The sequence below is a fragment of the Gorilla gorilla genome, chromosome 13 (genome assembly GCF_029281585.2).
Source record: "Gorilla gorilla gorilla isolate KB3781 chromosome 13, NHGRI_mGorGor1-v2.1_pri, whole genome shotgun sequence".
NCBI lineage: Eukaryota > Metazoa > Chordata > Mammalia > Primates > Hominidae > Gorilla > Gorilla gorilla.
The window spans coordinates 81,797,058-81,824,498 of record NC_073237.2 but is presented as its reverse complement, the minus strand read 5'-3'; the positions used below and the strand labels follow the sequence as shown (position 1 = coordinate 81,824,498).

The window sequence follows — 27,441 nt, the reverse complement described above, 5'->3', positions numbered from 1 at the left end:
AAGTCACTTAAGATTTTCTCATTTTGTATGTGCACAGATATTTCCTAATTTTCATCAGATTTCTTTGTCTTCTATTTTCAGAAATGAATATGATCTTATTCTGAACTCAGACATAAACAGCAATCATTATCATCAGTGGTTTTACTTTGAAGTCAGTGGAATGCGACCAGGTGTTGCTTACAGGTTTAACATCATTAACTGTGAAAAGTCCAACAGTCAGTTTAATTATGGTAAGACAATTTTCTTTCCCAATTGAGATGGCATGCAGGCATCTTAACTGTGGAAAAGAAGTTTTTTTAAAAAAATTATCAACTTTTAAAAAATGTTTCAGTGTCTTGTTTTCTCTAGTTCTCAAAATTCAGATATTATGCAACATTTGAAATAGGTCAAGCTTTTGTTGGTGAAAAAGAGTTACTCTTATATAGGCAAGTCCTTTAAAGTGTAATGATTGATTTCATCCAAATTGAATGGGACTAAAGGTTTATTATGTATACTCCGATGGCGACATCTGATTGTGTAATTTTTCTTCTTTAGCCTGTTAATATGGTATATTATGTTGATTGATTTTTGAACATTGAATGAACCTTTTTCATTTGGAATAAACCCCACTTGGGATAAACAAATCCCAAGTGGGATTTATTTATTAAAAAAAAAAAAGTGTGGAATAAACCCCACTTGGTCATTGTGTATAAATTGCTAATATTTTGTTAATGATTTTTTCATTTCTACTAAAGAGGGATATTGGTCTATAGTTGTCTTTTTGTTTGTTTGTTTGGTACTGTATCTGCTTTTGGTATCATGGTATTACTTCATGAAATGAGTTGGGAAGTGTTCCCTCCTCTTAATTTGCTGGAAGCACTTGTGTAGTATTGGTGTTAATTCTTAAACTTTGGTAGAATTCTGTAATGAAACCATCTGAATCTGGAGATTTCCTTTCTTGATAGTCTTTTAAACTAGAAATGTAATTTTTTTTTTTTTTTGAGATGGAGTCTTGCTCTGTTACCCAAGTTGGAATGCAGCGGTGTGATTGTGGCCCACTGCAACCTCCACCTCTCAGGTTCACGTGATTCCCCTGCCTCAGACCCCCAAGCACTACAGGTGCGTGCCACCACGCCTGGCTAATTTTTGTATTTTTAGTAGAGATGGGGTTTCACCATGTTGGCCAGGCTGGTCTCGAACTCCTGACCTCAATCTGCCCACCTTGGCTTCCCAAAGTGCTGGGATTGCAGGTGTGAGCCAGTGCGCCCAGCTAGAAATTTAATTTCTTGAATAGTTTTAGGGCTATTCAAATTACCTCTTTTATCTTGAGTGAGTTGTGGTAGTTTGTGCTTTTTAGGAATTGGTCCATTTCTTCTAAGTTGTTAAATGTATGTGCAGGGTTGTTTGTAGTATTCTCTTACTATCCTTTTGATTTCTGCAGGGTCTGTATTGATGGTCCCTAATTAATTCCTGCTAATGATAATTTCTTGTCTTTTTTTCTTTGTCAGTCTAACTCTAGAGGTTTATTAGCTTTATTGACTGTTTCGAAGAACTAGTGTTTTGTTTCACTGGTTTTCCCTACTATTTGTTTCATGAGACCGTTTTAAAAAAAACTCTTGAGTTGTACCCACAAAAATCTTAAAAATATAGCCTCATTCAATGTTTTTGTGTTTAGTACTTTAATATATACAAAACTAAGGATTATTTGTAAGACACCTGGTAGTCAAACATTATGCCTGTGGAAAATGACATACTTGTATGAACTTAATATCAGCATTTTAAAATTGAAACATTAAGTTTCAAGTATTAATGTTATAATGGCAATCTTATTGTGTAAAAGAAAAGAATTTTTTTCTGGCATACAAGAAAACTTACACTGGGGCTTGAGAAGAAACGTATGTGTGACAAGTTACAAAATCTCCAAGGTCTCAATCATTTGTTGGGAAGATTGAACAACTTTTAACAACTGAGACATGAAATGCTGTATCATCCATTTCATTTAAATCCTCTAAGTTGTTAAAAGCATGAATATGATAATGCTATTTAAGGGGACATTTCCGAAAATTAAAGCTTTCAACAGTTGAAGAGGTTGTTCCCAATTGTCATTATTTATGTGGAAAATAGAATATTGTATACTCTAGAATTACTTCACATGTATGAAAAAAAGCTTTAGTCAGATTCATTTATTTAATGCAATAATTGTGGGATGACTAGGTAGCATAATACCTGGTTTAGTTATAAACACTTTTCTAAGATTTTTAAATGGCTTAACTAATTTTTAAGTGTTTATTCTTTTAAATATGCATATTTTGACTAAAAGTTCAGCGAGTATATTGATTTATGTGAATAGTGATAGGAATATTCTTGATGCAGTCAATTTCACATTCTTTTGTGATTTTAAACTACTAACTATGGAATGTGATATTTCTCAGAAATATGTTAACCTTAAACTTTCAATTAACTTTAAAAATTACCTTGATTGAAACTCATTCAAAGTATTATTAAAATAAGTAAAGAAACCTAGTGATTTCCCTATTTAACTTGTAATGATGCTACATAATATTTTTAGAGGAGAAAAGAACAATTAATTAATTTTATTGGTATGGTGGGTGCTCCTTATGAGTAAAATATAAAGGCATATTTATTCCTGATATAATAGTCAATATAATTTTCAGAAGTGCTACAAGTAGATTGCATTTTTACTAACTATATTCACTTAAAATAGAACTCTTAACACTTTAAACTTTATTAAAAACTATAACATTTTAAATTAAAAGTATACATTTTGGAGCAATGCTTCTCTGTTTCTTAAAAAAACCTATACCTTTATGTGATAGATAAAATAATTTCTCTAGTGTCATTTAAAATTTTAAAATGAATAAAATTCTGTAATTAAAACTAATTCAAAGCAGTGGGACAGATGGCTGCTTTATTTTTAAATTTCCTCTCCTTCTTCCCCCTTCTCCTTTGGATATTCTTGTATGTATATCACACTTTCCAAACTCACTGTGTAGTGAATTTGGAAAACAGAATGGTGTTAAGAAAAAAATAAAACCATTGACAATGCATCATCCAGAGATAATCACTTTAACATTTGTTGCTTCTTACCAGCCTTTTTTATAATGCAGTGTATGATTTCTACTTACATATAGTTATGCATTTATTTTTAAAAAAAGAGACTCATAACCAATGCAATTTCATGTTCTGTATTTTGATCAAATTTTATGTTATCAGCATTTTTTTCTGGTTATTAAATATTCCTGTGAAACATAGTTTTAAGAGACATCCAGTGGAAGTACTGTAATTTATTTATCCAAACCTTTCTTTGTAAGACAGTTGTTTCTGATTACTTTCTATTTTAAATATTGCCGAGATAAACATTATTATACATAGATATTTGTATTTATAATTCATAGAAGTATCTGTATGCCAGGTACACGTGCATGTTTTTCTGATGATAAAACAGTAGATATTTAATGTGAGAAAGTAAGTAAATTAAAAACAGTTTAAAGGAAAAACTTTAGAAAGGGAGCCTCCAAAAAAACCCATTGTTTAACATTTTGTTATCTGTTCTTAAACTTATTCACATTCACATACATAATTTTAAAATTAAGTTTTACTCTTTTACAGATTTGGGATTATAGTATGAAAGCTCATGTGTAACACTACATTTTTTTAAACTGTACAATAATTTGTAAAAAAAACTTTCCCCATGCCCATTAAATATTATTCAGCAGCATCATTAGTAATGTCTGTGTAATATTCTATTGAGTAAGGTACAATAAATGACTTGAACGATAACAGATTGAAGATTTAAGTCTTTCTCCACATTTCAAAATTATAAGCTGTCTTGCAGTAGATACCCTTAATTATTTGTTTACATATATGTTTCTGATTATTGCCATGAATTCCTAGAAGTTGGATTTCTCAAAGAGAATGAACATATGTTGCTGATGCTGAAGACTAGGGAAAATGGGTACTACAGTGCTGGTGAAGTATTAAATTAGTTCAGCCTTTTTGAAGTGCATTTGATAGTATGTTTTCAGTGTTTATATTTAACAGCATCCATCCGGATTTATTTTGGTATTTTCTGTGAATTGGGATTTAACTTAATCCTATTCTTAGTGGTTAAGTAGCTACAACTAAATTCATTCGTTCTCCAAAGAGTTTTAAAGTGTCGTTGATGAATTTATTGAATTGTTAGACATTTCACATTTACAACTGCATACCTGATCCACGAATGAACGAAAGGTACGAAATATTGTTCAGAAGCCATTAAACATTGTTGCTCTGTTTTGGCTGTTACAGACAATGGTCAGGTTAGTAAAAACAGATTAGAACCTGATTGATAAAATGCCACCATAACTTGCTTATAATTCCTCACTTTTTGAATTTGAATTCAATTATCTTGACCTCTTAGACATATGTCCCCATTGGTTTGAAACACCGCAGTTCTCATAATCTATGGTCCTACATACACACTAATTATGTTTGGGGGTTTCTTGTTGATCTAGTACCACTGTGTTTCTAATTTATTTTGACTTTAAAATATAGTCTAACATCCTGTAGTTATTTTCAAATACAATTTACAGACTTTTCTACCTATTTTTTCTGAATAGTTTATTCTGAATATGATTCACAATAATTTTATCAAATACCAAAAATTTCCATTGGATTAAATTTGTGGAATAGTTTGGGAGAGACAGAATATTTTATATCCAGTCTTACTACTAAGGCACATGATGTTTTGTTTTGTTGATTCAAGTTTTTTTATGCCTTCACCTATGTTTTTTAGTTTTCTTTTTGTTTTATATTTCTGTTTACCTTTGTTTCTGTTGTGAAAGAGTACTCCTATTTTCAAACATTACTTCTATTAAGAAAGCTATTGATTTTTATATATTTACTTGAAAATCAACCTTCTTGCTGAACTTTTTATTAGTTATTATAGTTTCTGAGTTGGTACTTTGGATTTTCTTGATACCTAGAATTTCTGTGATTCATAGCTATATTGTGTGTCTTTCATTGTTTTTGAATAGAATTTTGACAATGTTTAAAATAAAAGGGGTACACTGGGCATCTTTGTATTTTATTTTAACTTCAATGGGAATGTTGCTAGTATTTACATTAAGCATATCCTTGTTTTGAGATACATATTTTTCTATTTCTAAAAATAGAAATAAAGAATTTCTTTTTTTAAAAAATCAGATTTAAGAATTTTTTTGCATTTATCAATGAATGTAATGTGACCATATTAGTCTATAACCTTTGGATGTGTTGTATTATGTTAATAATATTCATGTTATTAAGCCGCCCTTGGATTTTAGGAATAAGTCAACTTGGCTGTGTGAATTGATCTTTTATGATACAGCTATTTTTGATTTGTTAAAATTTTGTTTAAAGGTTTTACATCATAAGTTAGACAAGTCAGTTTCCTTTTTCGAGAACTATCTTTGTCTAGTTTTGGAAGGAGGCTGATCTTACTTTGAACACTTAAATGTAAAGGCTTTTATTTCTGCACCCTATGTTCTGGAGCAGTTTAAATAACATATGTTTTAATGAAATTTGCAAAAAATGTGCCTCTAAAACTGTCTGATTTTGTACCCTTTAATTGGGTGAGAGGGGGTGCTTTTGGACTTTTTCAGAGTTTTCTATAACTCAGTCTAGACTAGTTTTCTATTTTTTGTTGAGGGAGTCTTGGTAATTTGTATTATATATTTTTATGTCAGTGACATTTAGATTTTAAAAATTCAGTAGCAGAAATTTGTGTGCTATCTGCAATATGTATATTTGCTTATTCTCTGGCTTAGTTTTTTCCAATTTTTTGGTACTTAAAACTTATTTTGTTGTTTTATAATTTTAAAAAGCTGGTTTATTCATTATTTCTATTGGAATTTTTTATACTTATTAATTTCTCTCTTTACCTCTCTGCAGGCTGATTTTTTTCTTTTTCTAACTTCTAGTATGTTTACCTAAATTTATTTTTGTCTGTTGATCAAAGTATTTAAGTTTCAAATTTTCTCTTGATTACAACTTCTGTATTCCCCTTTCAAATTTTAATATTAAGATCTCCTTGTTATTTTTTGTATTACTTGTATGTAATGTGGTATCCTTTAGAATAGAATTATTTAGGCAAGAGTTTACATTTTAGTTGGTTGTATTATTTTTGTGAAGACTTTTCTCATTCTTTCAAATTTTAATCCATTTTGTTCACTGATGTGGAATTTATGATTTGCAGTAATTTTTTGTGGCTTAATATCTGGTCAGTTTTTGTGCTCATGGGCACTTGGAAAATAATATTCATTCTTTTTAGGCAACATAATGTAACATACATTGTTTAGTGAGGAGAAAAAAAAACCTGTTTTTCTTCCTACTACTCACACCACTTCCCACACTTCTGTGCCCAAATGTGTGGGGATTATTTTCTCCACACATTCCAGTTCTTCTGTTCTCCAGACACCAACTGGGTGTCCTTCCTACAATTCAGTTATGATACAAACTACCTGGAGTTAGTGCAGACCTCAAGGATTAAGGACTCAGTCTCCCACGACTGCCCCTCACTACAGATGCCAGTCAAAAGTAGTGGGTCCCCAGGTTACCATACTTCTCTCTGACTTGGTTACAAACAGGGGGTCCCATAACCCTCCTCACTTTGATGATTTGCTATGGCAGCTCACAGGACTCAGGGAAACACTGAATTACGATTCACGGTTCATTATAAAGGATAGATTTAAGGATTCAGATGAACAGCCCGATGAACAGGTAGGTCCAGAAGGGTCCTGGGTACAGGAGCTTTTTTCCCCATGGAGTTGGAGTGCCCCACCCTTCTGGCATGTGGATGCATTCATCACTCGGAAGCTCTCTGAATCCCGTGTTTTGGAGATTTTTATGGAGGCTTCATCACATTGATATGATTATTAACTCAGTTTACAGCTCCTTTCCTTTCCCTTGAGGATGGAGTTTGGGGCTGAAAGTTCCAAGCTTCTTATCATGGCTTGGTCTTTTTGGTGACCAATCCCCATCAAAGAGTACACCAAGAGCTGCCTTATTAGAATAGAAGTTGTTTCTGTCACCAGGAAGTTCTAAGAGATTTAGAAGCTCTTTGTCAGGGAGTGGGGTCAAAGACCAAATATTAGAACAAAAGATGTTTCTGGCACCTCCATTGCTTAGGAAATGACAAGGGTTTTAGGAGCTCTGAGCCAGGAACTGGGGGGTAGAGACCAATATATGTAGAGAGAGATTTCTTATTATTTCATATTTGGCTGGGCATGGTGGCTTATGCCTATAATCCCAGCACTTTGGGAGGCTGAGGTGGGTAGATCACAAGGTCAGGAGTTCGAGACCAGCCTGACCAACATGGTGAAACCCCATCTCTACTAAAAATACAAAAAATTAGCCAGGCTTGGTGGCGCACACCTGTAATCCCAGCTGCTCAGGAGGCTGAGGCAGGGGAATAGCTTGAACTCGGGAGGTGGAGGTTGCAGTGAGCTGAGACTGTGCTATTGCACTCCAGCCTGGGTGACATAGTGAGACTCTGTCCCCCAAAAATATATTGTTTCATATTTAATATTATACATCTATTCAACTTTCTATATCCTTGTTTATTTTTTGTCTTCTCTATCTACCTAAGACTTAAAAATACTTAACAGTCTTTCAATTATGTTGTGTTTCTGTCAAGCCTTCATTTAAAAAATATTTTTTTTCTATTTTAATATGATGTTACTTGGCACACAGAATTTTGTAAGTTTTCCATGTTCCTTTTGCATATCTCTTTAATAGTCTAAAATTATCCCATTTATCTCATTCAGCATCTTTTGCCTTGAATTCCGTTTTTATATTGGTTTGAATTTGCTTGATGTATGTTTGCTTTTTTTTTTTCATAAATAAGAGGTTGGATTTTGTTGTTTGATCATTTGTCTTTTAATAGACGAGTTTAACCTGTTTAAAATTCTTACAGTTGATGTGTTTGGGTTTTTATGCTTTCTATTTTTGTACTTCTTTATTGTTTTCTTTATTTTTTTATTTAGTGTGACACTTATTTTAGCTGTGGAATCCAAAATGTAAAATGCAAAAAAAAAAAAAAAAAAAAAGCCCCTAAACCACAAGATACAGATCACGAGGCATATTCTGCATTGGATTTTTCAGTCTTGCTCCATCTGCCTTAAGTTTAATAGAGATTCCTTCCAGATTCTGATGAGAAGTTGTCTATTGTGAGTTTTCTTCTTATTTCCATGTATTTGTAAGTATTTAACTAGGAAGTTAGTAGAAGCTATGGGAGCTGTTTCGGTAGATGTAATATTTTATTAAACTTATCTTTAGATTTGTTAGGTCAGTACAACATAAAGCAAATCTTGGTTTGTCTTAACATTAACAGAATTAAAAGAAAGGGACCAATATTTTGGTAAACTAGAATTTAACATTGTAAGCAATTATAACCAGCAATAATTCATTTTAAGGGTGGGGGCTGATGACCAAAGAAAGTATGTGCAGTGGAAACTTCTTCATCTGGAGGTATTTATTTAATTGTCATACATGATTGAGATGAGGAAGTAGTATCAGGAGAGTAGCTTATTGTCTGTAATTTTTTTTTTGATTGGGGCGTGCCGGTTGGGGCACTATTTAAGTGTTGGATTCTAGAAGATGTGCCCAATAGAGGTATTGTTCTTTGGCAGTGTCCCCAAAAAGGAACAGGCTGGCAGTTGCTTCTCTTTCAAGTTGTCCTTTTCTTTGAGCTTTTTAAAAGTGATTCTATTGACTACTTTGGTTTTCACAAGTGAATGATCTTAAAATTAAGCAGTTTAAAAATATTTATGTTTCATACTGTATTTTTAATTGTAAAGAGAATACTGCCTTTGAAATACTGAATTTGAGAATGTATGTCACTAAATAGTGCTGTGTCTTTTTCAATCCATCACCCCCTCTTACCCCCCCATTACTTGGAAGGGATTTGCTGAAATTACCACTAGATGGCAGTCTTGCATTTTAGTGACTTAGAGCTTCAGTACCAAGCTTCTCTTTCACTTTCTCTCCATCTTCGTTTCTCTCAGATTTTTGAGGATTTTCAACTGCCTTCTTGCATAAATTGAACATGTTTGGAACCAGGCAATAAAGTACAATTTTGGAGTCTAGTCTGTAGCATTCTAACCGCTTTGCCCACGTTAGTTAATTCAAGTCTCCCCTGCGTCCCTAGAATGGATTAGTCCCCCTGACAAATGTTCCTCATACATTTTTGCCTTTTGGGGTGCTCTTTACAGTTTAATATTATTTAGGTGTGTGGCTTTCCTACATTTCCTTCTTCTCTTTGTAATTAGTGTTATACATTGAGGTACTTTGAGACTATCTAAATATCTTGTTCCTTCTCAAGCTTTTAATGTATTATTATCAGTATAGACTGGGTTTCCTGTTTGACTCAATGAGTTATAATTTGTTGCTATCATTATTTATTTTGATATTCAAATTGTCCAGGATTTGGCCAGTGGGATACCATTCATGCTGGTGTGTGTGCCCTTTTGAGATATCCCTATCATTCCTTATGGGTGCCCTTGCTTTTTGGCACAAGGCCCATCTTGCTTTTCTCTGCCCCTGAATGAAATCTGCCATTTCTTCAAAGAGTGCCATTTTACTTTAGTAGTGAATGGTGTTTAAAAACCAAGATCTGGCCGGGGGTGGTGGCTCACGTCTGTAATCCCGGCACTTTGGGAGGCCAAGGCAGGCGGATCACCAGGTCAGGAGTTTGAGACTAGCCTGGTCAACATGGTGAAACCCCGTCTCTACTAAAAATACAAAAATTAGCTGGGCACATGCCTGTAATCCCAGCTACCTGGGAGGCTGAGGCAGGAGAATCGCTTGAACCTGGGAGGTGGAGGTTGCAGTGAGCCAAGATCATGCCATTGCACTCCAGCCTGGGCAACAAGAGCGAAACTCCATCTCAAAAAAAAAAAAAAATCTGTACACTTGGTGTACACATTGCTATTGGGTTATTACTGTTTACAAACTATCTCAATGAACAATTAGGGAGTATATTTAATACATACATAATATTTACACAGTAATTCACATTTGTAGTGGTTTCCATATTTGTAGGTACATATTTATGTATGCGTGTATATAATCACACAAACACACATACACTCCATGAGATTATACTTATACCTTAACTTTTGAGCTAAATAACACAGGCTTTATTCTTGTTTTCTTTCCATATTTACAACTTTCTTCTCCAACAGAGATAATTTTGGGCCCCATTGTCCATAATATATTAACTTGTTTGATCAATTCCAGTTTATGTAACAATCTCCCTGTTGTCTATTTGGACAGATGCCTTCCTCCACCCTATTGAGGGTCTGATATCCCGAATTATTCTTCCTTCCATCCTCCTGCATGGGTTCCCTCCCTGTTTGTTTTTTCATTTTGTTTGTAATTTCTAGTTTTAGTACACTGTGATCAGAGAGTTTGTAATATTTCTATTTTGTGAAATTTGCTGTTGTTTTCCCTGTGATGTAATATGTTATCAGTTTTTATGAATGTATTGTGCTATTGAGAAGATATATTACTTATATCATCTTATATCTTAATATATTATCATCAAATTCCAAGCAAAGAAGATATCTTTGCTTAAAATTTGCTGATAATATATTGTCATATATATTATCAATTTTTATGAATGTATCATGTGCTGTTGAGAAGATAATAAAGAATATATCTTCTTCACATAAGAAGATAAATTTTAATCTGTATCAGGATGAGACATTTGACATTTAGATGTAAAAATTGCCACATTGATTATGTTATTTGGTTCTCTATATTTTGTTTTCTTGTTCAATTGTTCTATCTTATTCTGAGAGTGGTGTTTTGAAGACTATATCAATAGTATGTCCCTGTCGATTTCTGCTTATATCTCCTGTAGTTTCTGCTTTATGTAGGAGGTTGATCTTATCAGATGCATTGATATTAAGTATTATTATATTTTCATTATGAATTGTGACTTTGTCATTATAAAATTCCTCCTTTTTCTCATTAAATATTTTTTATTCTAAAATCTACTTTAAAGATTTCAACCCCGATTTTGTTGTTCCATCCTCTATATCTTTGCTCATTTTACTATTTATAAACAATTTAAAGTTTGTTATATTCTGTCTTCTAGTAATGCTGAAGGCGTGGGTCATGTGTGGTTTTATATGTGCTACTTATTGAATTTATTTATTTCTTCTTTGGTTGGGATGAAAAATCAAATTCTGAGACTGGAGGATAATGGCAGCCACCTGAATCTGAATCTGAAATCGCAGCTGTAATACTAGACGTGTTAGAAGCATGTATTTTTTTCTACATAGAGTCATTGGGTGTAAATAACATGCAGCTTACGATAGATGCCTTCAGGTTTATTAGAGCTCCACTTTAAACTTTTCTTGTTCTCCTCATCTGTTAAATGAGGGTGTTAACATCAACTCCAACATTTTACAAATCTGTGATTTATAGTACATTAATGATTATGACCTAAAACACCTCATCTTTCTTTGTATTTGTACATAATATTAACCATGTTCTCAATAAAACTTTGGCCTTTACTTGGATATTATTAGGGGCTAGTGCCATTGGCACTCTGGCAATTTAATATTTTGATTATCTATATTTGAGGCAAAAATTTACAGTTTTAAGCACACTTGTTTTACATACATGAAGGTTTATCCTTCCACTAATGAATAAATCTTGCTCAGATATAGGCTTTCCATACTATATCAGGTTGAATAGACTGGTTTATTGAGTCTGAGTTTACCTCATTTGATTGATTCTTGCTGGGGCAACTTACTTTGTCCAAATGGTTTTTGTTACAGTCAGAATATCCAAATATAGCTAACTTCACTGTGACCAGCATTTAATATGATTGTTTTAAAGGTGATATGAGAATACATTGTTTTAAATGTAATGTAATAATAATTTTTTATAACATTAGAACACGTGAGACAAATCTAAAGTGCCGTTTGACCTCAACTTGAACCTTTCACTACTTTATATAGTTAACTTTTACAAATTGATACATAATATTTGCACATATTTATGGGGTATATGTGATATTTTGTTACATGTATAGAATGTGTAACAATCAAGTCAGGGTATTTAGGATATCCATCACCTTGATGATTTATCATTTCTGTATGTTAGGAATATTTTAAGTCCTCTCATCTAGCCATTTTGAAATATACAATATATTGTTACTGATAGTCACCCAACTGTGCTATAGAACATTAAAACTTATTTCTTTTCTTGAACTATATATTTACACTCATTAACCAACCTCTCTTCACCCCCCTTATCCCTCCCACACACCCTTCTCAGCTTTTGTATCTATTATTTTAATTTCTACTTCCATGAGATCAACTTTTTTACCTACCACATATGAGTGAGAACATGCAATATTTGTCTTTCTATGCCTGGTTTATTTCACTTGACATAAAGACTTCCAATTCCATCCATGTTGCTGCAAAGGACATGATTTCATTTTTTATGGCCACATTGTATTTCATTGTGTATATATATCATTTTCTATATTCATTCATCCATTGATGGATGCTGAGGTTGATTCATGTCTTTGCTATTGTGAATAGTGCTACAATAAACATGGGGTGGGTGTAGGTATCCTTTCAGTATACTGATTTCCTTTACTTCGGATAAATACCCAGTAGTGGGATTGCTGGATCTTATGTTGTTTTATTTTTAGTTTTTTGAGAAATTTCTGTACTGTTTTCCATAGTGACCACACTAATTTACGTTCCCACCAACAGTGTGTAAGAGTTCTCTTTTCTCCACATCCTCACTAACATCTTTTTTTTTTTTTCTCTTTTTAATAATTGCCATTTTAACTGGGGTAAGATGGTATCTCATTGTAGTTTGATTTGCATTTCCCTGATGATTAGTGATGTTGAACATTTTTTCATATGCCTGTTGGCCATTTGTATATCTTCTTTTTGAGAAATGTCTATGTCCTTTGCCTACTTTTTAATGAGATTATTATGATTATTTTTTACTATTGAGTTGTTTGAGTTCCTTGTATATTTTGGATACTAATCCCTTGTCAGATAGTTTGTAAATATTTTCTCCCATTCGACAGGTTGTTTCTTCACCCTGTTGATTGTTTCCTTTAATTGGAGAGTTTGGTCAAGTTACATTCATTGTTATTGATAGGTAAGGACTTACTCCTGCCATTTTGTTGTTTTCCAATTGTTTTGTGGTCCTCTCTTCTTTCCCTCTTTCTTTCCTATCTTCCCTTTTGTGAAGGTGATTTTCTCAGGTGATATTTTTTAATTTCTTTTTTTATTTTCTGTGTATCTGTTGTAGGTTTTTTGAGATTACTGTGAGGCTTGCAGATAACATCTTGTAACCCATTATTTTAAACTGATGACAACATGGATTGTAAAAACAAACATTAACAAACAAGTAAAAAGGAAACTAATAAAAACTCTTTACTTTAATTTCATCCCTCCTCACTTTTTGACTTTTTGTTGTTTCTATTTATATCTTATTATTCTATGCCTTGAAAAGTTTTATCATTATTTTTGATAGGTTCATCTTTTTGTCTTTCTACTCAACATATGAGTAGTTTACTCACCACAATTACAGTATTATAATATTCTGTGTATTTCTGTGTAGTTATTATTACCATTGAATTTTGTACTTTCTGATGATTTCTTATTGTTCATTAATGTCCTTTTCTTTCAGAATGAACTCCCTTTAGCATCTATTGTAGGACAAGTATTTGATGTTGATGAATTCCCTCAGCTTTTTTTTGTCTGGGGAAGCCTATTTCTCCTTCATGTTTGAAGGATGTTTTCAATGGATATACTTACTATTCTAGGATCAAAGGCTTTTTTCCTTCAGTGCTTTAAATATGGCATGCCACTTTCTCCTGACCTGTAAGGTTTCTACTGAGAAGTCTGCTACCAGATATATTGGAGTTCCTTTGCATGTTATTTGTTTCTTTTCTCTTGCTGCTTTTAGGATCCTTTCTTTATCCTTGACCTTTAGGAGTTTGATTATTAAATGGCTGGAAGTAATCTTGGGGTTAAATCTGCGTGGTGTTCTATAGCCTTCTTGTACTTGAATGTTGATATCTTTCTCTAGGTTTGGAAAGTTCTCTGGTATTATCCCTTTGAATAAACTTTTTATCTTATCTCTTCCTCTACCCCCTCTTTAAGGCCAATAACTCTTAAATTTGTCCTTTTGAGGATATTGAAGTATCGATATTGTAGGCATACTTCATTTTATTCTTTTTTTTCTTTTGTCTTCTCTGTGTGTTTTCAAATAGCCTGTCTTCAGGCTCACTAATTCTTTCTTCTACTTGATCAATTCTGCTGCTGAGAGACTATAATGCATTCTTCAGTATGTCAGTTGAACTTTTCAGTGCCATAATTTCTGCTTGATTTTTAAAAATTATTTCAGTCTCTTGGTTAAATGCATCTCATAGGATTCTGAATTCCTTCACTCTGTTATCTTCAATTTCACTGAGCTTCCTCAAAACATCTAGTTTGAATTCTCTGTCTGAAAGATCACATATTTCTGTTTCTCCAGGATTGGTCCCTGGTGCCTTTGTTCATTTGGTGAGGTCATGTTTTCCTGGATGGTCTTGATGCTTGTGGATGTTCATTGGTGTTTGGGCATTGAAGAGCTAGGTATTTATTGTAGTCTTCAGAGTCTGGGCTTATTTGTACCCATCTTTCTTGGGAAGGGTTTCCAAATATTCAAAGGGAATTGAGTGTTGTGATCTAAATCTTTGGTCACTGCAGCCATATCTGCATTAGTGGGGACCCAAGCCTGGTAACACTGTGACTCTTGCAGACTTGTAGAGATACCACCTTTGTGGCCTTCGGTGAGATACAAGATAATTTCTTGGATTATCAGGCAGAGGCTCTTGTTCTCTTCATTTACTTTCTCCCAAACAAACAGAGTCTGTCTCTCTGTGCTGAGTTGCCTGGAGCTAGGGGAGAGATGATTCAAGCAACCCTGTGGCCACCACCGCTGGTACTATACTGACTCAGACACAAAGCCAGCATAGCACTGGGTCCTGCCCAAGGCCCACGGCAACCACTGCCTAGCTACTGCTGATGTGTTCACTCAAGGCCCAAGGGCTTTCCAGCCGGGCTTGTGTCCTACCCTTTAGGTCAATGAACTTCCCTCAGCCCAGGGCAGGTTCCGGAATGCTGTACAGGATTCAGGGCCTAGAGTCGGGAATGTTAGGAATCTACTTGGTGTTCTATTCTACTGCAGCTAAGCTGGCACCCAAACCGCAAGACAAAGTTCTTCCCACTCTTCCATCTCTTTTTTTCATGCAGAAGAGTCTTTTCCCGTATCCATCACCATCCCAGGCCTGCGTTGAGTACTGCCTGGCTCCTGCCGATGTTCCCTCAAAGCACAGGGTCTCTTCAGTCAGCTTGTGGTGAATGCTGTCAGGCCTGGGTCTCTCCCTTCAGGGCAGCAGGCTCCTCTCTGGCCCGGGGCAGGTCCCGAAATGCTGTCCAGAAGCCAAGGTCTGAAATTGGGGACCCTAGGAGCCCTCTTGGTACTGTTGTCAAGCTGGTGACCAAGCTGCAAGATAAAATCCCCTTTACTCTTCTCTCTCCTTTCCTTGAGCAAAAGTACTACCTCCCTGTGGCCACCCCCTGAAGCCAGCATGGCTCTATGTCTCACCCAAGGCTTGCAGTGAGAACTGCCTGGGTACCACTGATGTTTATTCAAGGCCCAAGGGCTCTTTAGCCAGCAGGTAATGAATCCTGCCAGGAATGGGTTGTTCCCTTTAAGGCAGTGGGTTCTCTTCTGGCCCAGGGTGTGTTTAGAAATGTCATCTGGGGCCTGGGGCCTGTAATGGTGGCCTCAGGACTCTGCCTGGTACCCTGTTTTACTGTGGCTGAGTCAGTATCCAAGTTACAAGACAAAGACCTTTTTATTCTCCCGTCTCCACTCTCAAGTGGAAAGAAGAAGTCTCTCCTGGACCTACAAGCTGTGCTTCCTGGGGTTGGGGGAGGGGTGATGTGAGTACTCCCTTGGCTGCTCTGATTGGTGTCCCACTGGGCCGCATGCACCCCACATTCACTGGCTCTGAGCCCAGCACAGCACCAGGACTTGTCCAGAATTTCAGTTCTTGTGACCTAGACTGCCTTTCAAGTTTATGTAGGACGCCAGAGTGCCTTAGCCTTCGGTGGTGGGGCTAGCCGGAACTCAGGTTCTGACAGCTGGGATGGGCAATTCCCATCTGGCTAGGTCAGTCTAAATACTCCCTTCGTGAACACCGGCTGAGTTCTGCCTAGTGTTGCCTTCTGCTGTGACATTGACAGCACTGAGTTCCAATGCAAAGTCCCACAGTCACTGCATGTTCTCTCCCTGAAGCACACAGATTCTCTGCTCCATGTGGCCACTGCTGCTGGACTGCGGGAGTGGTATGAGCAATTCCAGATTGTCTTTCCTACCCTCTTCAGTGCATTTCCTTGGTATGATCGCTCACCTGATTTTTGGTTCTTAAAAAGGTGCTTTCTTGCGTGGATAGTTGTTCAATTTGGTGTTCCTATTGTGGGGCATGGAGTGGGGGGCGGTGATCACTGGAAGCTTCTATTTGGCCATCTTGTTCTGCCTCTCAGCTGTTTATTTTGTTAAATAGGTTTACTTTCCCTCACATCTTCTCTTTGCTTCCTGCAACACCAAAAAATTGAATATGTGTTTGCTTTATGGTGTGCCATATGTCATGTAGGCTTTGTTCATTCTTTTTTATTCTTTTTTTCTTTATTTGTGTCTGACTGGGTTATTTGAAAACACCTGTCTTTAAGTTCTGAAATTCTGTCCTCTGCTTTAGTCTATTGTCAAAGCTCTCTAATATATTTTTTTCTATCATTCAATGAATATTCTTCAGTTCCAGTATTTGTTTGCTTTTTAAAAAATGATATCTGTTTTGTTGTTAAATTTCTCACTTATCATCTGAATTGTTTTTCTGATTTCTTTGTATTGTTTATCTGTGTTCTCTTGTATCTCACTGAGCTTCTTTGATACCATTATTTTGAATTACTTTTCCAGCATTGCATGTATTTCTTTCTCGTTGGAATCTGTTGCTGGAGAATTATTGGTTGCTTTGGAGGTGTCATATTTTCTTGTTTTATCGTGTTTCTTGTGTCCTTATGTTATTATTGGCACATCTGGTATAACAGTCGCATCTTCCAGTTTTTTAATTTACTTTCATGGGGAGGACTTTTTTCTGAAGGTAAGTCTATGATATTGGCTGGATAGGGCACTGTGGCTTTGATTCTGGGTGGATGCAGGAATGTGGCCCCTGTAATTTCTTCATTGGCTTAGGGTGTGGTTGTTAGTGGTGGCTGTGGTGAAATTTGCTGGGAATGAGGATGCCAGGTCAGCCATTCCTTGGGCACCAGTGGTGGCAACAGCAGGCCAAAGATTCCTGTCCTTAGGACCCAGCATGACTGGTGTTAGTGGGTCTAAGTGGGCCAGTTCTTGGGCCCCCATGCAGCTTTCTCAGATGCTGGCAGTTGCAGCTTTGGGCCAGATAGGTGGGTGGGTCCTTTGGCTCCTGAGCAGCAGGCATACCATGAGCAATGAGAGGATCAGTGGTGGGACAACCCTCTGCCTCCTAAGTGGTCTGTGCTAGTGTTGGTGGTGGCTGTGACAGGCTGGGTGGTCCAGTCCCCAGACCCACAGATGGTATGTGTGGGTGTGTGCCAGCTGCGGTGGTAGTGGCAGATGAGGTGGCCCATCCTCAGACCCCTGGGAGGAGTGCTCAGGTGCCAGCGCTGGTTGACATGGCTGAGTGATCCCTAGGCTCCCAGGTATGCTCTGGTATTGGGGATGGTGTGGGAGCCAGGCCAGGCAGGCCTGTCCTCAAGCCCCTCACGTGATTTATAGGGGCTCTGGCTGTAATGAGGACGGTTGGGGTGATCCCTAGGCTCCCCTTAGAGTGTTTGAGTGGGGGCAGCAGCAGTGCTGGTGGGCTGGGGAAGTCTGCCTGCCCCCAGGGCGCTTGCAAATGCACCCCAGCCCTGCTGCTAGGGATTGCTATGCTGCTATCAGTGGCAGCAGCTGTAGGCGAGTGGCTGGGGAATGTGTGCCTCAGCCCCAGGCGACAGCTGGGGACCTGGGAGCCTGTTTGCAAGGCATGTGTTAATATAGGATGACCACACTGCCAAGGGCAATGGAGTTGCTGCCAGGGGCTTGTGCTTTGGCCCCAGTGGCAGCAATCAGCAGTGGTGGTGGCTGTGGGTAGGGGAGCCTGTCCTCTGGGCACGTGCAAATGCATGACAGCTTGCTGCTGGGAAGTGGGGTCTCTGCCAGTGACTGTTGCTTAGGTTTCAGTGGCAGCAGCTTGTGGCATTGGTGGCTGTGGGTTGGGGAGGCAGAGGCTGTTGGGCCTCGGGGCAGGATGCAGTTGAGTGGGGGCTGGGTTCTCAAAACCGTGCCAATGCTGCTGCTGCTTAGGTCACACCCCGTGTGAGCTCACTCTCTGGAGCAATACCTTCGTGCAGTCTCGAAGCAGCTCCCTGTGTTAGTCTCGGGACCTGTGAGGATGGAGGGCTCTCCCCTGGCTAGGATTGGAGGAGTCTGTAGTGCAGATGTGGACCACTGAGAATCTCACTTACCCTTTTCCTGTACTGGGAAGCCTCCCTGGTCTCCTGGCCAAGTAGCCTGCCTGCCTTCCCTCTCCTTCCTTGTCTTAGGTATTCTTGTTACTTCTCTGTTGAGTTTCAGTGTTCTGTCTTAGATGATCTATTTTAAGTGTGGTTATCTACTCACTGTTTTGCTGCTGCTTTGTGGAGGAGGTAAATGCCAGATGCCTCTAGTCAGCCATCTTGAAGCCCCTCCTCTGTCTCCTGTAGTCACTGTTGAAACTATTATAATGAGTTTTGTGTTATGATGAGTTTTATGTGAGTGGAGGGGTCAAAACTTCAGATTGAAGTGGCTCACTGAGTTCCAGGAAGGGATCAGGAAACAGACTTATTTTATATGTACCAGTGAAATTTCTGAGTTTCAAGTATAAAGAGAAAATTTTAACATGCTTCCACTTTAAAAGAATAGATTACTTAAAAGGAAATAATGATAATAGTAATACCAGTAGCTAACATTCATTGAATATTTACCGTATGCCAGGCCTTGTTGAAGTGCTAACACATGTGATATTTTCCATCCACACAACAAACAACCCAGTGAGATTGTCACCCTCACTTTACAGAAGAGAAAATGGGGGCATAGAGTGGTTAATAGTCTGGCCAGGATCATGCATCTGGTATGTGGTGAAGTTGGAATTCAAACCCAGGAAGTTTGGCTGCAGATTGCATGCTCTTAATCACTGTATTTTTATGCATATTTAAAAAATTAAACCAGTATTGGACTGTTCATCTGTAGCACTGGAAGCCAGTGGACATCCAAATGTCTTTTGAAGAATCTGTAAATTGTTTGTCACTGCCAACAAACTGCATGTCAGCGTTTATAAGAATTCAGAAAATGTACAGAGTGAAGGTCTGTCTCAAAAACAGTAATTCAGAAAATATGCTATCTGATCTCTTTCTGAACAAAATGAGTAAAAGGTCTCAAGATAGAAGTATTGGAACTTATAAAACGTGTTAACCAAAAATATTCTAAGGGGGGTAATATAGGAGAAGTGAAAATTAACTTGTGTCAGTGGGATGGCTTAGTTAGTTCACTTAATATAGTGTTAGAAAAATACCAATCATGACTATGAGGGTGGAAAAGTAGAATTGAAAAGCATGATAGAAGGCTTCCAAATTAAGGAAGAAAAGAAAATGTGGAGCAATGCCACCAAACCAATAAAAATAAAATGGTAAGGAAGAACAATAAAAGCATTTGTTGGTATCAGAAGTAGAAAATAAGATGGAGAGAATACAATGAAATGTATATCCATCATCACCAACTATGAATAAACCATGAAGTACCCTCAAAAGGTCAGAGATTGAAAGTAACACAGTTTAGCGGGATCTCTCTCTCCCTCTCTTCCTCTCTCCCTCTCTCCTTCTGTCCCTCTCTCTCCCTCTCTCCCTCTCTCACCTGCTCCCCACTGTGTGTGTGTGTGTGTGTGTTTGTGTGTGTGTGTGCAGTGACAAGGTTGAAAACAGACGAAGATGAACTAGGCAAATGAAATTAAAATAGAGCAAAAGTGGTTAATATTAGTGTCAGTACGGTGGCTCACGCCTGTAATCCCAGCACTCTGGGAGGCTGAGGCGGGTGGATGACCTGAGGTCAGGAGTTTGAGACCAGCCATGGCAACATGGTGAAACCCCATCTCCACCAAAAAATACAAAAATTAGCCGGGTACGGTGGCATGTGCCTGTAGTCCCCAGCTACTCGGGAGGCTGAAGCAGGAGAATCACTTGAACCTGGGAGGTGGAGGTCACAGTGAGCCGAGATTGCACCATTGCACTTCAGCCTGAGCAACAGAGCAAGACTCCATTTTGGAAAAAAATAATAGCAAGACTCCATTTTGGAAAAAAATAATAATAGTAAATAATAATGTCAGACTAAAACGTCAGGGTCAAAAACACTGACTTGCATAAAGACAGATATTTTGTATTTACAAGTTGCAATCCTTGAAGATGCTGTAAACCTTTACACAGCACAACAACCCTGGCCACATGGCACCTACATAAGCAGGGCAGAAATCTCCAGGAAATACAACTTGATTAGAAAACATTTATGAGAATTTAAAGTACTCCTTTCAGAATTTGACATATCAGGAAGACAAAAATAAGTAAGGCTATAGAGAATTTGAATAATATAGTCAACAAGATTGATTTTTGGATTCACCAGGATCCCATTTGAAACCCGAGACGGAGATGTGAGATACAAGAACAAGTGGTACTAATCTGGGAGTCCAGTGAAAAGAAATAACAAGATGAAATCAGATTTCCTTGGAAGCAACTCATCCAAATTAGAATTATAAGTTAGTGGTATCCTGGAAATACACTTTAAAAAAAGTGGACTGGATTCTAAGAAATGATATAACATGATAAAGAAACTGAAAACTTAGGGACATCAGGGGAGAGAGAGAGAGAGAGAGAAATACCAAAAGCGATGAGGAAAAAGTGAGATTCTGAAGAAGCTATAGCTGTTGAAGGGAAATTTTTAAAAATATGTTTATTAATGTCACCATATTGACATGGTATTCCAGCTGAATTATATTTATCCTTTAAAAAATAGATGGTGCTTTTATTATTTATTCTAATAAGTGATGGAAAGTTTTAAAATTTAGTTTTCTGAAGCTAGTATAATCTTACCAATACTTGGTAAAAGTAAATTGAAATAAGAAAGATCATCTTAAGAACTTAGATGGAAAAATTCTAAATATTAGCTAACTTAGTCACATAGTGTTAAAAGAGGAGCGTTTTCTTAGAATGCAAAGATAGTTCAATGATAGGAAACCTATCAACATAATTTATTGCATCAGCAGTTTAAAGGAGAAAAGCCATCTGATTCTATTATTAGATGTTGAAAAGGCATTTGATGAAGTAATTAAAACTGTGAAGTATGATAAAAATTATGGTGAAACTACTCAAGTTATGGGAATAATAATAGCATTTGCCACCTAAGTGTGGTTGTAAGGATTTAATTACTTAATACATGTAAAAAACGTTAGAGCAGTGTCTCACATACAGAAATTATTCATTGTTAGCTATTTTTGACTTAAACATAACAAAGTTGATTTGCAAAAAAGTGACAAATATTACATGGAATGGCAAAACATTTTGGTTCAAGTCATGAAAAAGAATTGTTCTTACCACTATATTTGGCATAATTTTTTTGAGGTTTCATTTATCTAAATGTAGTAAGAGGAGAAAATGAAATAAATGATATAAATACTAGAAGAGGAGATAAAATATTTTAATTATATTACTAGAAAATCCATGAGACTACTAAAAACCTGTTAGTGAGTTTATTTGATAACGTGAATATTAAGATAAATACAAAAAATAAATGAATAGTGCTTCATTGTTGGAATAACCAGTCAGAAATGGAAAGGGAAAAAAGAATCTTATAAAAATACTCACAGGTAAGTTTAATAAAATTATTCTGTACCAGGAAAAAAAAAATGACTCTATCCTTAAGTTAGAATTTAAGGCAAGTCAAACCAGATCTCAATAAAAATTGTCAGCCTTTCTATAATTAACATGAATTTAATTCAATTCCATTTAGAAACCTAATATATCATTTAGTAATTAGGTAAGGTGATTTTAAAGTTCATGTGGAAAATATATTTCTAAGAATATCCAAGAAAGTATACTTTATATTTTTGAGTCCCTCTTCGTTTTCTCTCCTACAAACACATACATGTATGGAGAAGAGTGGGGAGGAAAGCAAAGATGCCATTTTGGTGGCATTTTCCCATTAATTTCAGTGTAGATGGAAATCCACGGAGAGTTAGAGGGGTGATTGTACATTATGTCTTTACATATGTTTTGGCTGTTTCACTTTTTATAAGGAATATATTATCTTTAATTGATTTCATGTAGAAAGTTTAATAGAAAAGAGTTTAATGACTTCTCACTCTAAAGTTGTAATCCTATATTAAACTAAAAAATAAAAGCATATCATTGATTGACTTGGGATGTTTAAGAAATGCATCAGATTTTTAAAATACATACTAAAAAACTGAAATGTAATTTACTTCTGCTTTCCTGAATGTTTGGTGCTTTCTACAAAGGCAAGATTAATTTTGAATTCAAAAATTATGAAAATAATTTTCTCTCTTTTTTTCTCTCTTTCAAAGGTATGCAACCACTCATGTATTCGGTTCAGGAAGCATTAAATGCCAGACCATGGTGGATTCGTATGGGGACTGACATTTGTTACTATAAGTAAGTATTTTAAGAATATTAATAGAACGTCAGCTTACAGAAGGCAGTATTAAGTACATCCTGTTTCAGTGTAAAAGGAAACAGTAGAGTTATTATTGCATACTTTGAATTGTGGTGCTATGCTTTAGTAATTCTAAAGAGTCCTTTTGAACTTGAGATCCACTTATGGAGTGTATATAGTAGAAGTAAAATGTGTTGTATAGGCAGACAAACTTAGGTCCAGGCTGTGTCTCCACCACTTAAAGAGTTATGTGTCCTCAGCTTTTCCAGCTTTGAAACTCTGGAAACTTTATTGAATAAAACTGAAAATAGAAATTACGAGTAATAATTTGCAGTGGCTTTTTGTTGTTCCTATGATATCAAGTATAACTCTTATCTTTTCCCTTTTTATATGAACACACAAATATTTACTTCATTTTAATTTCCAAAATGTTAACTGGAGATGTGTTCCAAATACAGTACATCAGCTTACACAGTTCATCTTTGACTGTAAATATGTGATCTACTTATAGCAAGTTAGAAATAAGTGCTAGAGGCTGGGTGTGGTGGCTCATGCCTGTAATCCCAGCACTTTGGGAGGGTGAGGTGGGCAGATCACCTGAGGTCAGGAGTTCGAGACCAGCCTGGCCAACATGGTGAAACCCCGTCTGTACCAAAAATACAAAAATTAACTGGGCATGGTGGCGCACACCTGTAATCCCAGCTACTCAGGAGGCTGAGGGAAGAGAATCGCTTGAACCCGGGAGGCGGAGGTTGCAGTGAGCTGAGATCGCACCACTGCACTCCAGCCTCAGTGACAGAGCAAAACTCCGTCTCAAAATAAATAAATAAAAAAAATAAAATAAATAAGTGCTAGAAATAATTTCCTACTTATGTGGAATAGTTTGATTATTCTTCAGCCCTACCTCTGAGTACTCGAGGATTCTCATGTATCTTGCTTCTCATTTTTACTGTGTGTCTGCAAATGTTTCCAGCTAATGTTCACTGTTGATTCCACTTGGCACCCTTGTTTATTTGTTACTAAGTTCAATCCTGACATTTCTGTATGGTGAATTTTGACTTCTTAGATTGTGCTTTACTGGCACTAATGCCCTTGTTTTTTAGTTTTATCAATTAGAAGAAGGCTTCTAAAATTAAACTGTTTTGACATGGCTTTGGAAAAAACTTGGTGTTAAGTACTCCTACTTTCTGGGAAACAAAATCTTCCTTGGAATTCATCTCAGTAAGATTTCTTCCTTAACTCTTATTAGCAAAAAGAATAGCAAATAAATGAGAAACAGAAGTAAAGGTAGTATGTAATTCATCTGCACCATAATACATCTTGTATTTCTTTTAATGGTAGACTAATATAAAAATAGTCTTTCATCACTTGTCTTTTTCTCATAAAGTTGGGTGAAACTATCTGAGCAGTGCTTGGCTAGATTTTAGAATTATTTAGACTTTTAAAGAATGAAACAATGTTTTTCAAAAAGCATTCTTACTTTCATGCTTCTTTATGTTGTCACATTAGAAATTGTCAATCAATGAATGCTTTTTCACGTTGCAAAATGAATGATCATAGCAGGACAAGTTGTTCTGTTCTGTGTAAGGGGTGATGGCAAAGATTTTTATATTTTTAATTTAGGTTCTGTCTTTTCTTTTGGCTACTACTTCCTGATCTGGAAGTGGAGTTCAATTCAACAAACATTTATTAACCACTTTCTATGTAAGACTCTATTCTAGTTGTTTTCCTGAAGCCTGAGGTATGTTTATTTATTTTAATTTTAATTTTTTTTTGAAACACAGTCTTGCCCTGTTGCCCAGGCTGGAAAGCAGTGGTGCAGTCCGGCTCACTGCAGCCTCAAGAGCGTATCATCACTCTCAGGCTCAAGTGATCCTCTCACCTCAGCTTCCTGAGTAGCTGGGACTACAGTTGTGAACCGGCTAATTTTGTCTTTTTTGTAGAGACTCGGTTTTCACCATGTTGCGATTCCTCTGCCTCAGCCTCCCAAAGTGCTGGGATTACAGGCATGAACAAAAGTGCCTGGCCTGAAATTTAGATGATAAAGATTAAAATCTGTTTTTGCATTGTGCCATAACTTTTCATGTCAGCTAAGTCCTGTGATGCTTGTTTGTCTTCTCTATAAAATGGAATAAAACTGCTTTTCACCATTATATGAAATAATATATGTTTCACTGGTTTATAAACTGGAAACTGCCATATAGCTGTAATGTGGTAGTATAAATACCTCTCCAATTAAATGTTAAACTTTTGAGGGAAAAGAGTTGGCAAGGACTAGTTTTTGAACTTGTTTTGCATTTTTGTTAATCCTTAGCACTCTGTCATTGGGTATCTATTCAAGATACTATGCATAAGTTAATGAAGACTATATCAATTTGAAAATACTTTGAACATTTATGCGCATGAAAAAATAACGTATAGGCCCTGGTTTTTCTTCATTTCATGGCATAAATAATACAAGGTGATTCAGAATTTTAGAAATTAAGTTGTTAGAGCATCTTTAAGTCAGCATATGTCAGCAGTATTTCGAGTCTGGAAGGTAATGTATAGTTTTAAAAACTTTATTATGGAAATCTTCAAACATTTACAAAAACAGATAATAAGATAATGAGGCCCCATGTATTCATCACCCAGTATCAACAATTATCAACACATGGTGAGTTTTGTTTATCTATACTTTTACTCATACTTCCACAATGAATTTTTAAGTCCATTTTCGGATACCATATTTTATCCGTACATACTTACATACGTATTTCTAAAAGACAAAGGCTGTTTAAGACAATCTAACTACAGTGCGATTATCACAACACAGAAAGATTAAGAAAATTTCTTACTGTGATGAAATATCCAATGTTCAGACTTCCCCAATTGCCTCTAAATGGTGTTTTATAGTTTTATTTAATCAGAATCCAGCCAAGGATCACACATTGCTTTTGATTTTTGTTGACATGTCCCTTAAGTCTGTGTTAATTTATAGGCTTCCCTTTTCTCTTTTTTTAAATTTCTCATTCATTCGCTAAAGAAGCTGGATTGTCATGTAGGGTTTTTCACATTTGGATTTTATTGGATTGCATCCGTGTGGTGTTAACAAGTGCTTCTGTTTCACCAATTTCCTATAAACTGTTAGTTAGATCTAGAAGCTTGATCAACTTCAGGTTTGGTTTTGGCAAGAATACTTAATAGGTGGTGCAATGAATTCCCATTGCATCACATCAGGAAACAACATCATCTCTGATTGTTTCTCTTTTTGTAATCTTAAGATTGATTAGTGAACCCAGGTCTTGTAGCCTGATCCATCCACGTAAAGGTGTCCATCAATCTTTCCTCTCTTGATTGTAGTAGCCATTGATGATCATTTTCTAGATTCAGTAATGTGTATGGATGTCAAAGAATGGGGTTCTAAAAATTTTTTTGACGTGAAGAGTATTAGCTCATTTAATTAGTAAATTCAGAAGTGAAAAGTTATGTAATGTCATTGGCTAATAATAGTTTACTGCTTTATTAGTACTAAGTTTTTTTTAAATAGGGTATTTAAGTTACACTTTTTACAGACTCGGGTTTTTCTTTTTTCCCTGAAGTTCTATTTAATAAAAGTAACAAGGAAAATCAGTTTTCGTGTGGATGAAATGAACACGTTTTATGCGTTTTTATTGCAGAAATCATTTCTCAAGAAGTTCAGTTGCTGCAGGTGGGCAAAAGGGAAAATCCTACTATACAATTACATTTACTGTCAATTTTCCACATAAAGATGATGTTTGCTACTTTGCTTATCACTATCCATATACGTATTCAACTTTACAGGTAAGAACTCTAAATTAAATTGTATTATATGGATATGTATAAGATAATGGAAGAAAATTGAGTTTAGTTAAATATTCTAACATAAGGATAATGATAATAATTGAGTTTAGTTAAATATTCTAACATAAGGATAATGATACTAACTGAGTTTAGTTAAATATTCTAACATAAGGAAAATTAAGTTTAGTTAAATATAACATGAGAAAAGGGTTTAGTGTTGAAGATTTTGGAAAATACTACAGTATTTCTTGAGGAGTAAAATGGGAATGTAGCTCTTATTTTTTTTTAGTAGAAATATTAAGAAACTTTGACATGATTTTTACTTCCCATCTTTTGTTGAAATCCACAGTTCTCTAAGCTAAGATTCTATGATTTACAATTTTTAACCAGGTGAGATTTCTGCATGTTTAACCAGAATCTCATAGAAAATAGAATATTAGAAAAATGTGGATGCAATTTGAGTGTTTTTGAAGGAAATATTGAGATCTTTTTCTGAAGGAAATGGTTTTATTATGGAGACCTAGATCCAGATTTTTAAGAATCTAGGGTATAAGAGTTGGTTTGTGTGAAACCTTTTGAGATTTTGAATATTAGCAAAATGAAACTAAAAACCAAAACTAAACAAACAAAGTCTAGTAATTAAATATCCACTGTGGTAGATTTATTCTCAGAACAGAATATCTATTCTAATGGTCAAAGATCATGAAGGTGTGATCAATTTACCAATAAAGAAATTGGAACACTCTAATTAGAAACAAGCTCCAAAATTATTAGAGAGGAGAAAATGAAAGAAAAACATAGTCTGTAGAG

General features: G+C 35.9%; 1 protein-coding gene across 10 annotated transcripts in view; it reads left to right on the top strand.

The window, feature by feature from the left end:
- AGTPBP1 (ATP/GTP binding carboxypeptidase 1) overlaps positions 1–27,441 on the top strand; it is a 193,098-nt gene that overhangs the window by 121,611 nt on the left and 44,046 nt on the right. For all 10 annotated transcript variants that reach the window (XM_031014672.3, XM_055350684.2, XM_063696501.1 and 7 more), the window contains 3 exons: positions 82–230; positions 22,739–22,826; positions 26,487–26,631. In XM_031014672.3, the coding sequence (XP_030870532.2) occupies positions 82–230; positions 22,739–22,826; positions 26,487–26,631 (382 nt within the window). The remainder of the gene's footprint in view (positions 1–81; positions 231–22,738; positions 22,827–26,486; positions 26,632–27,441) is intronic.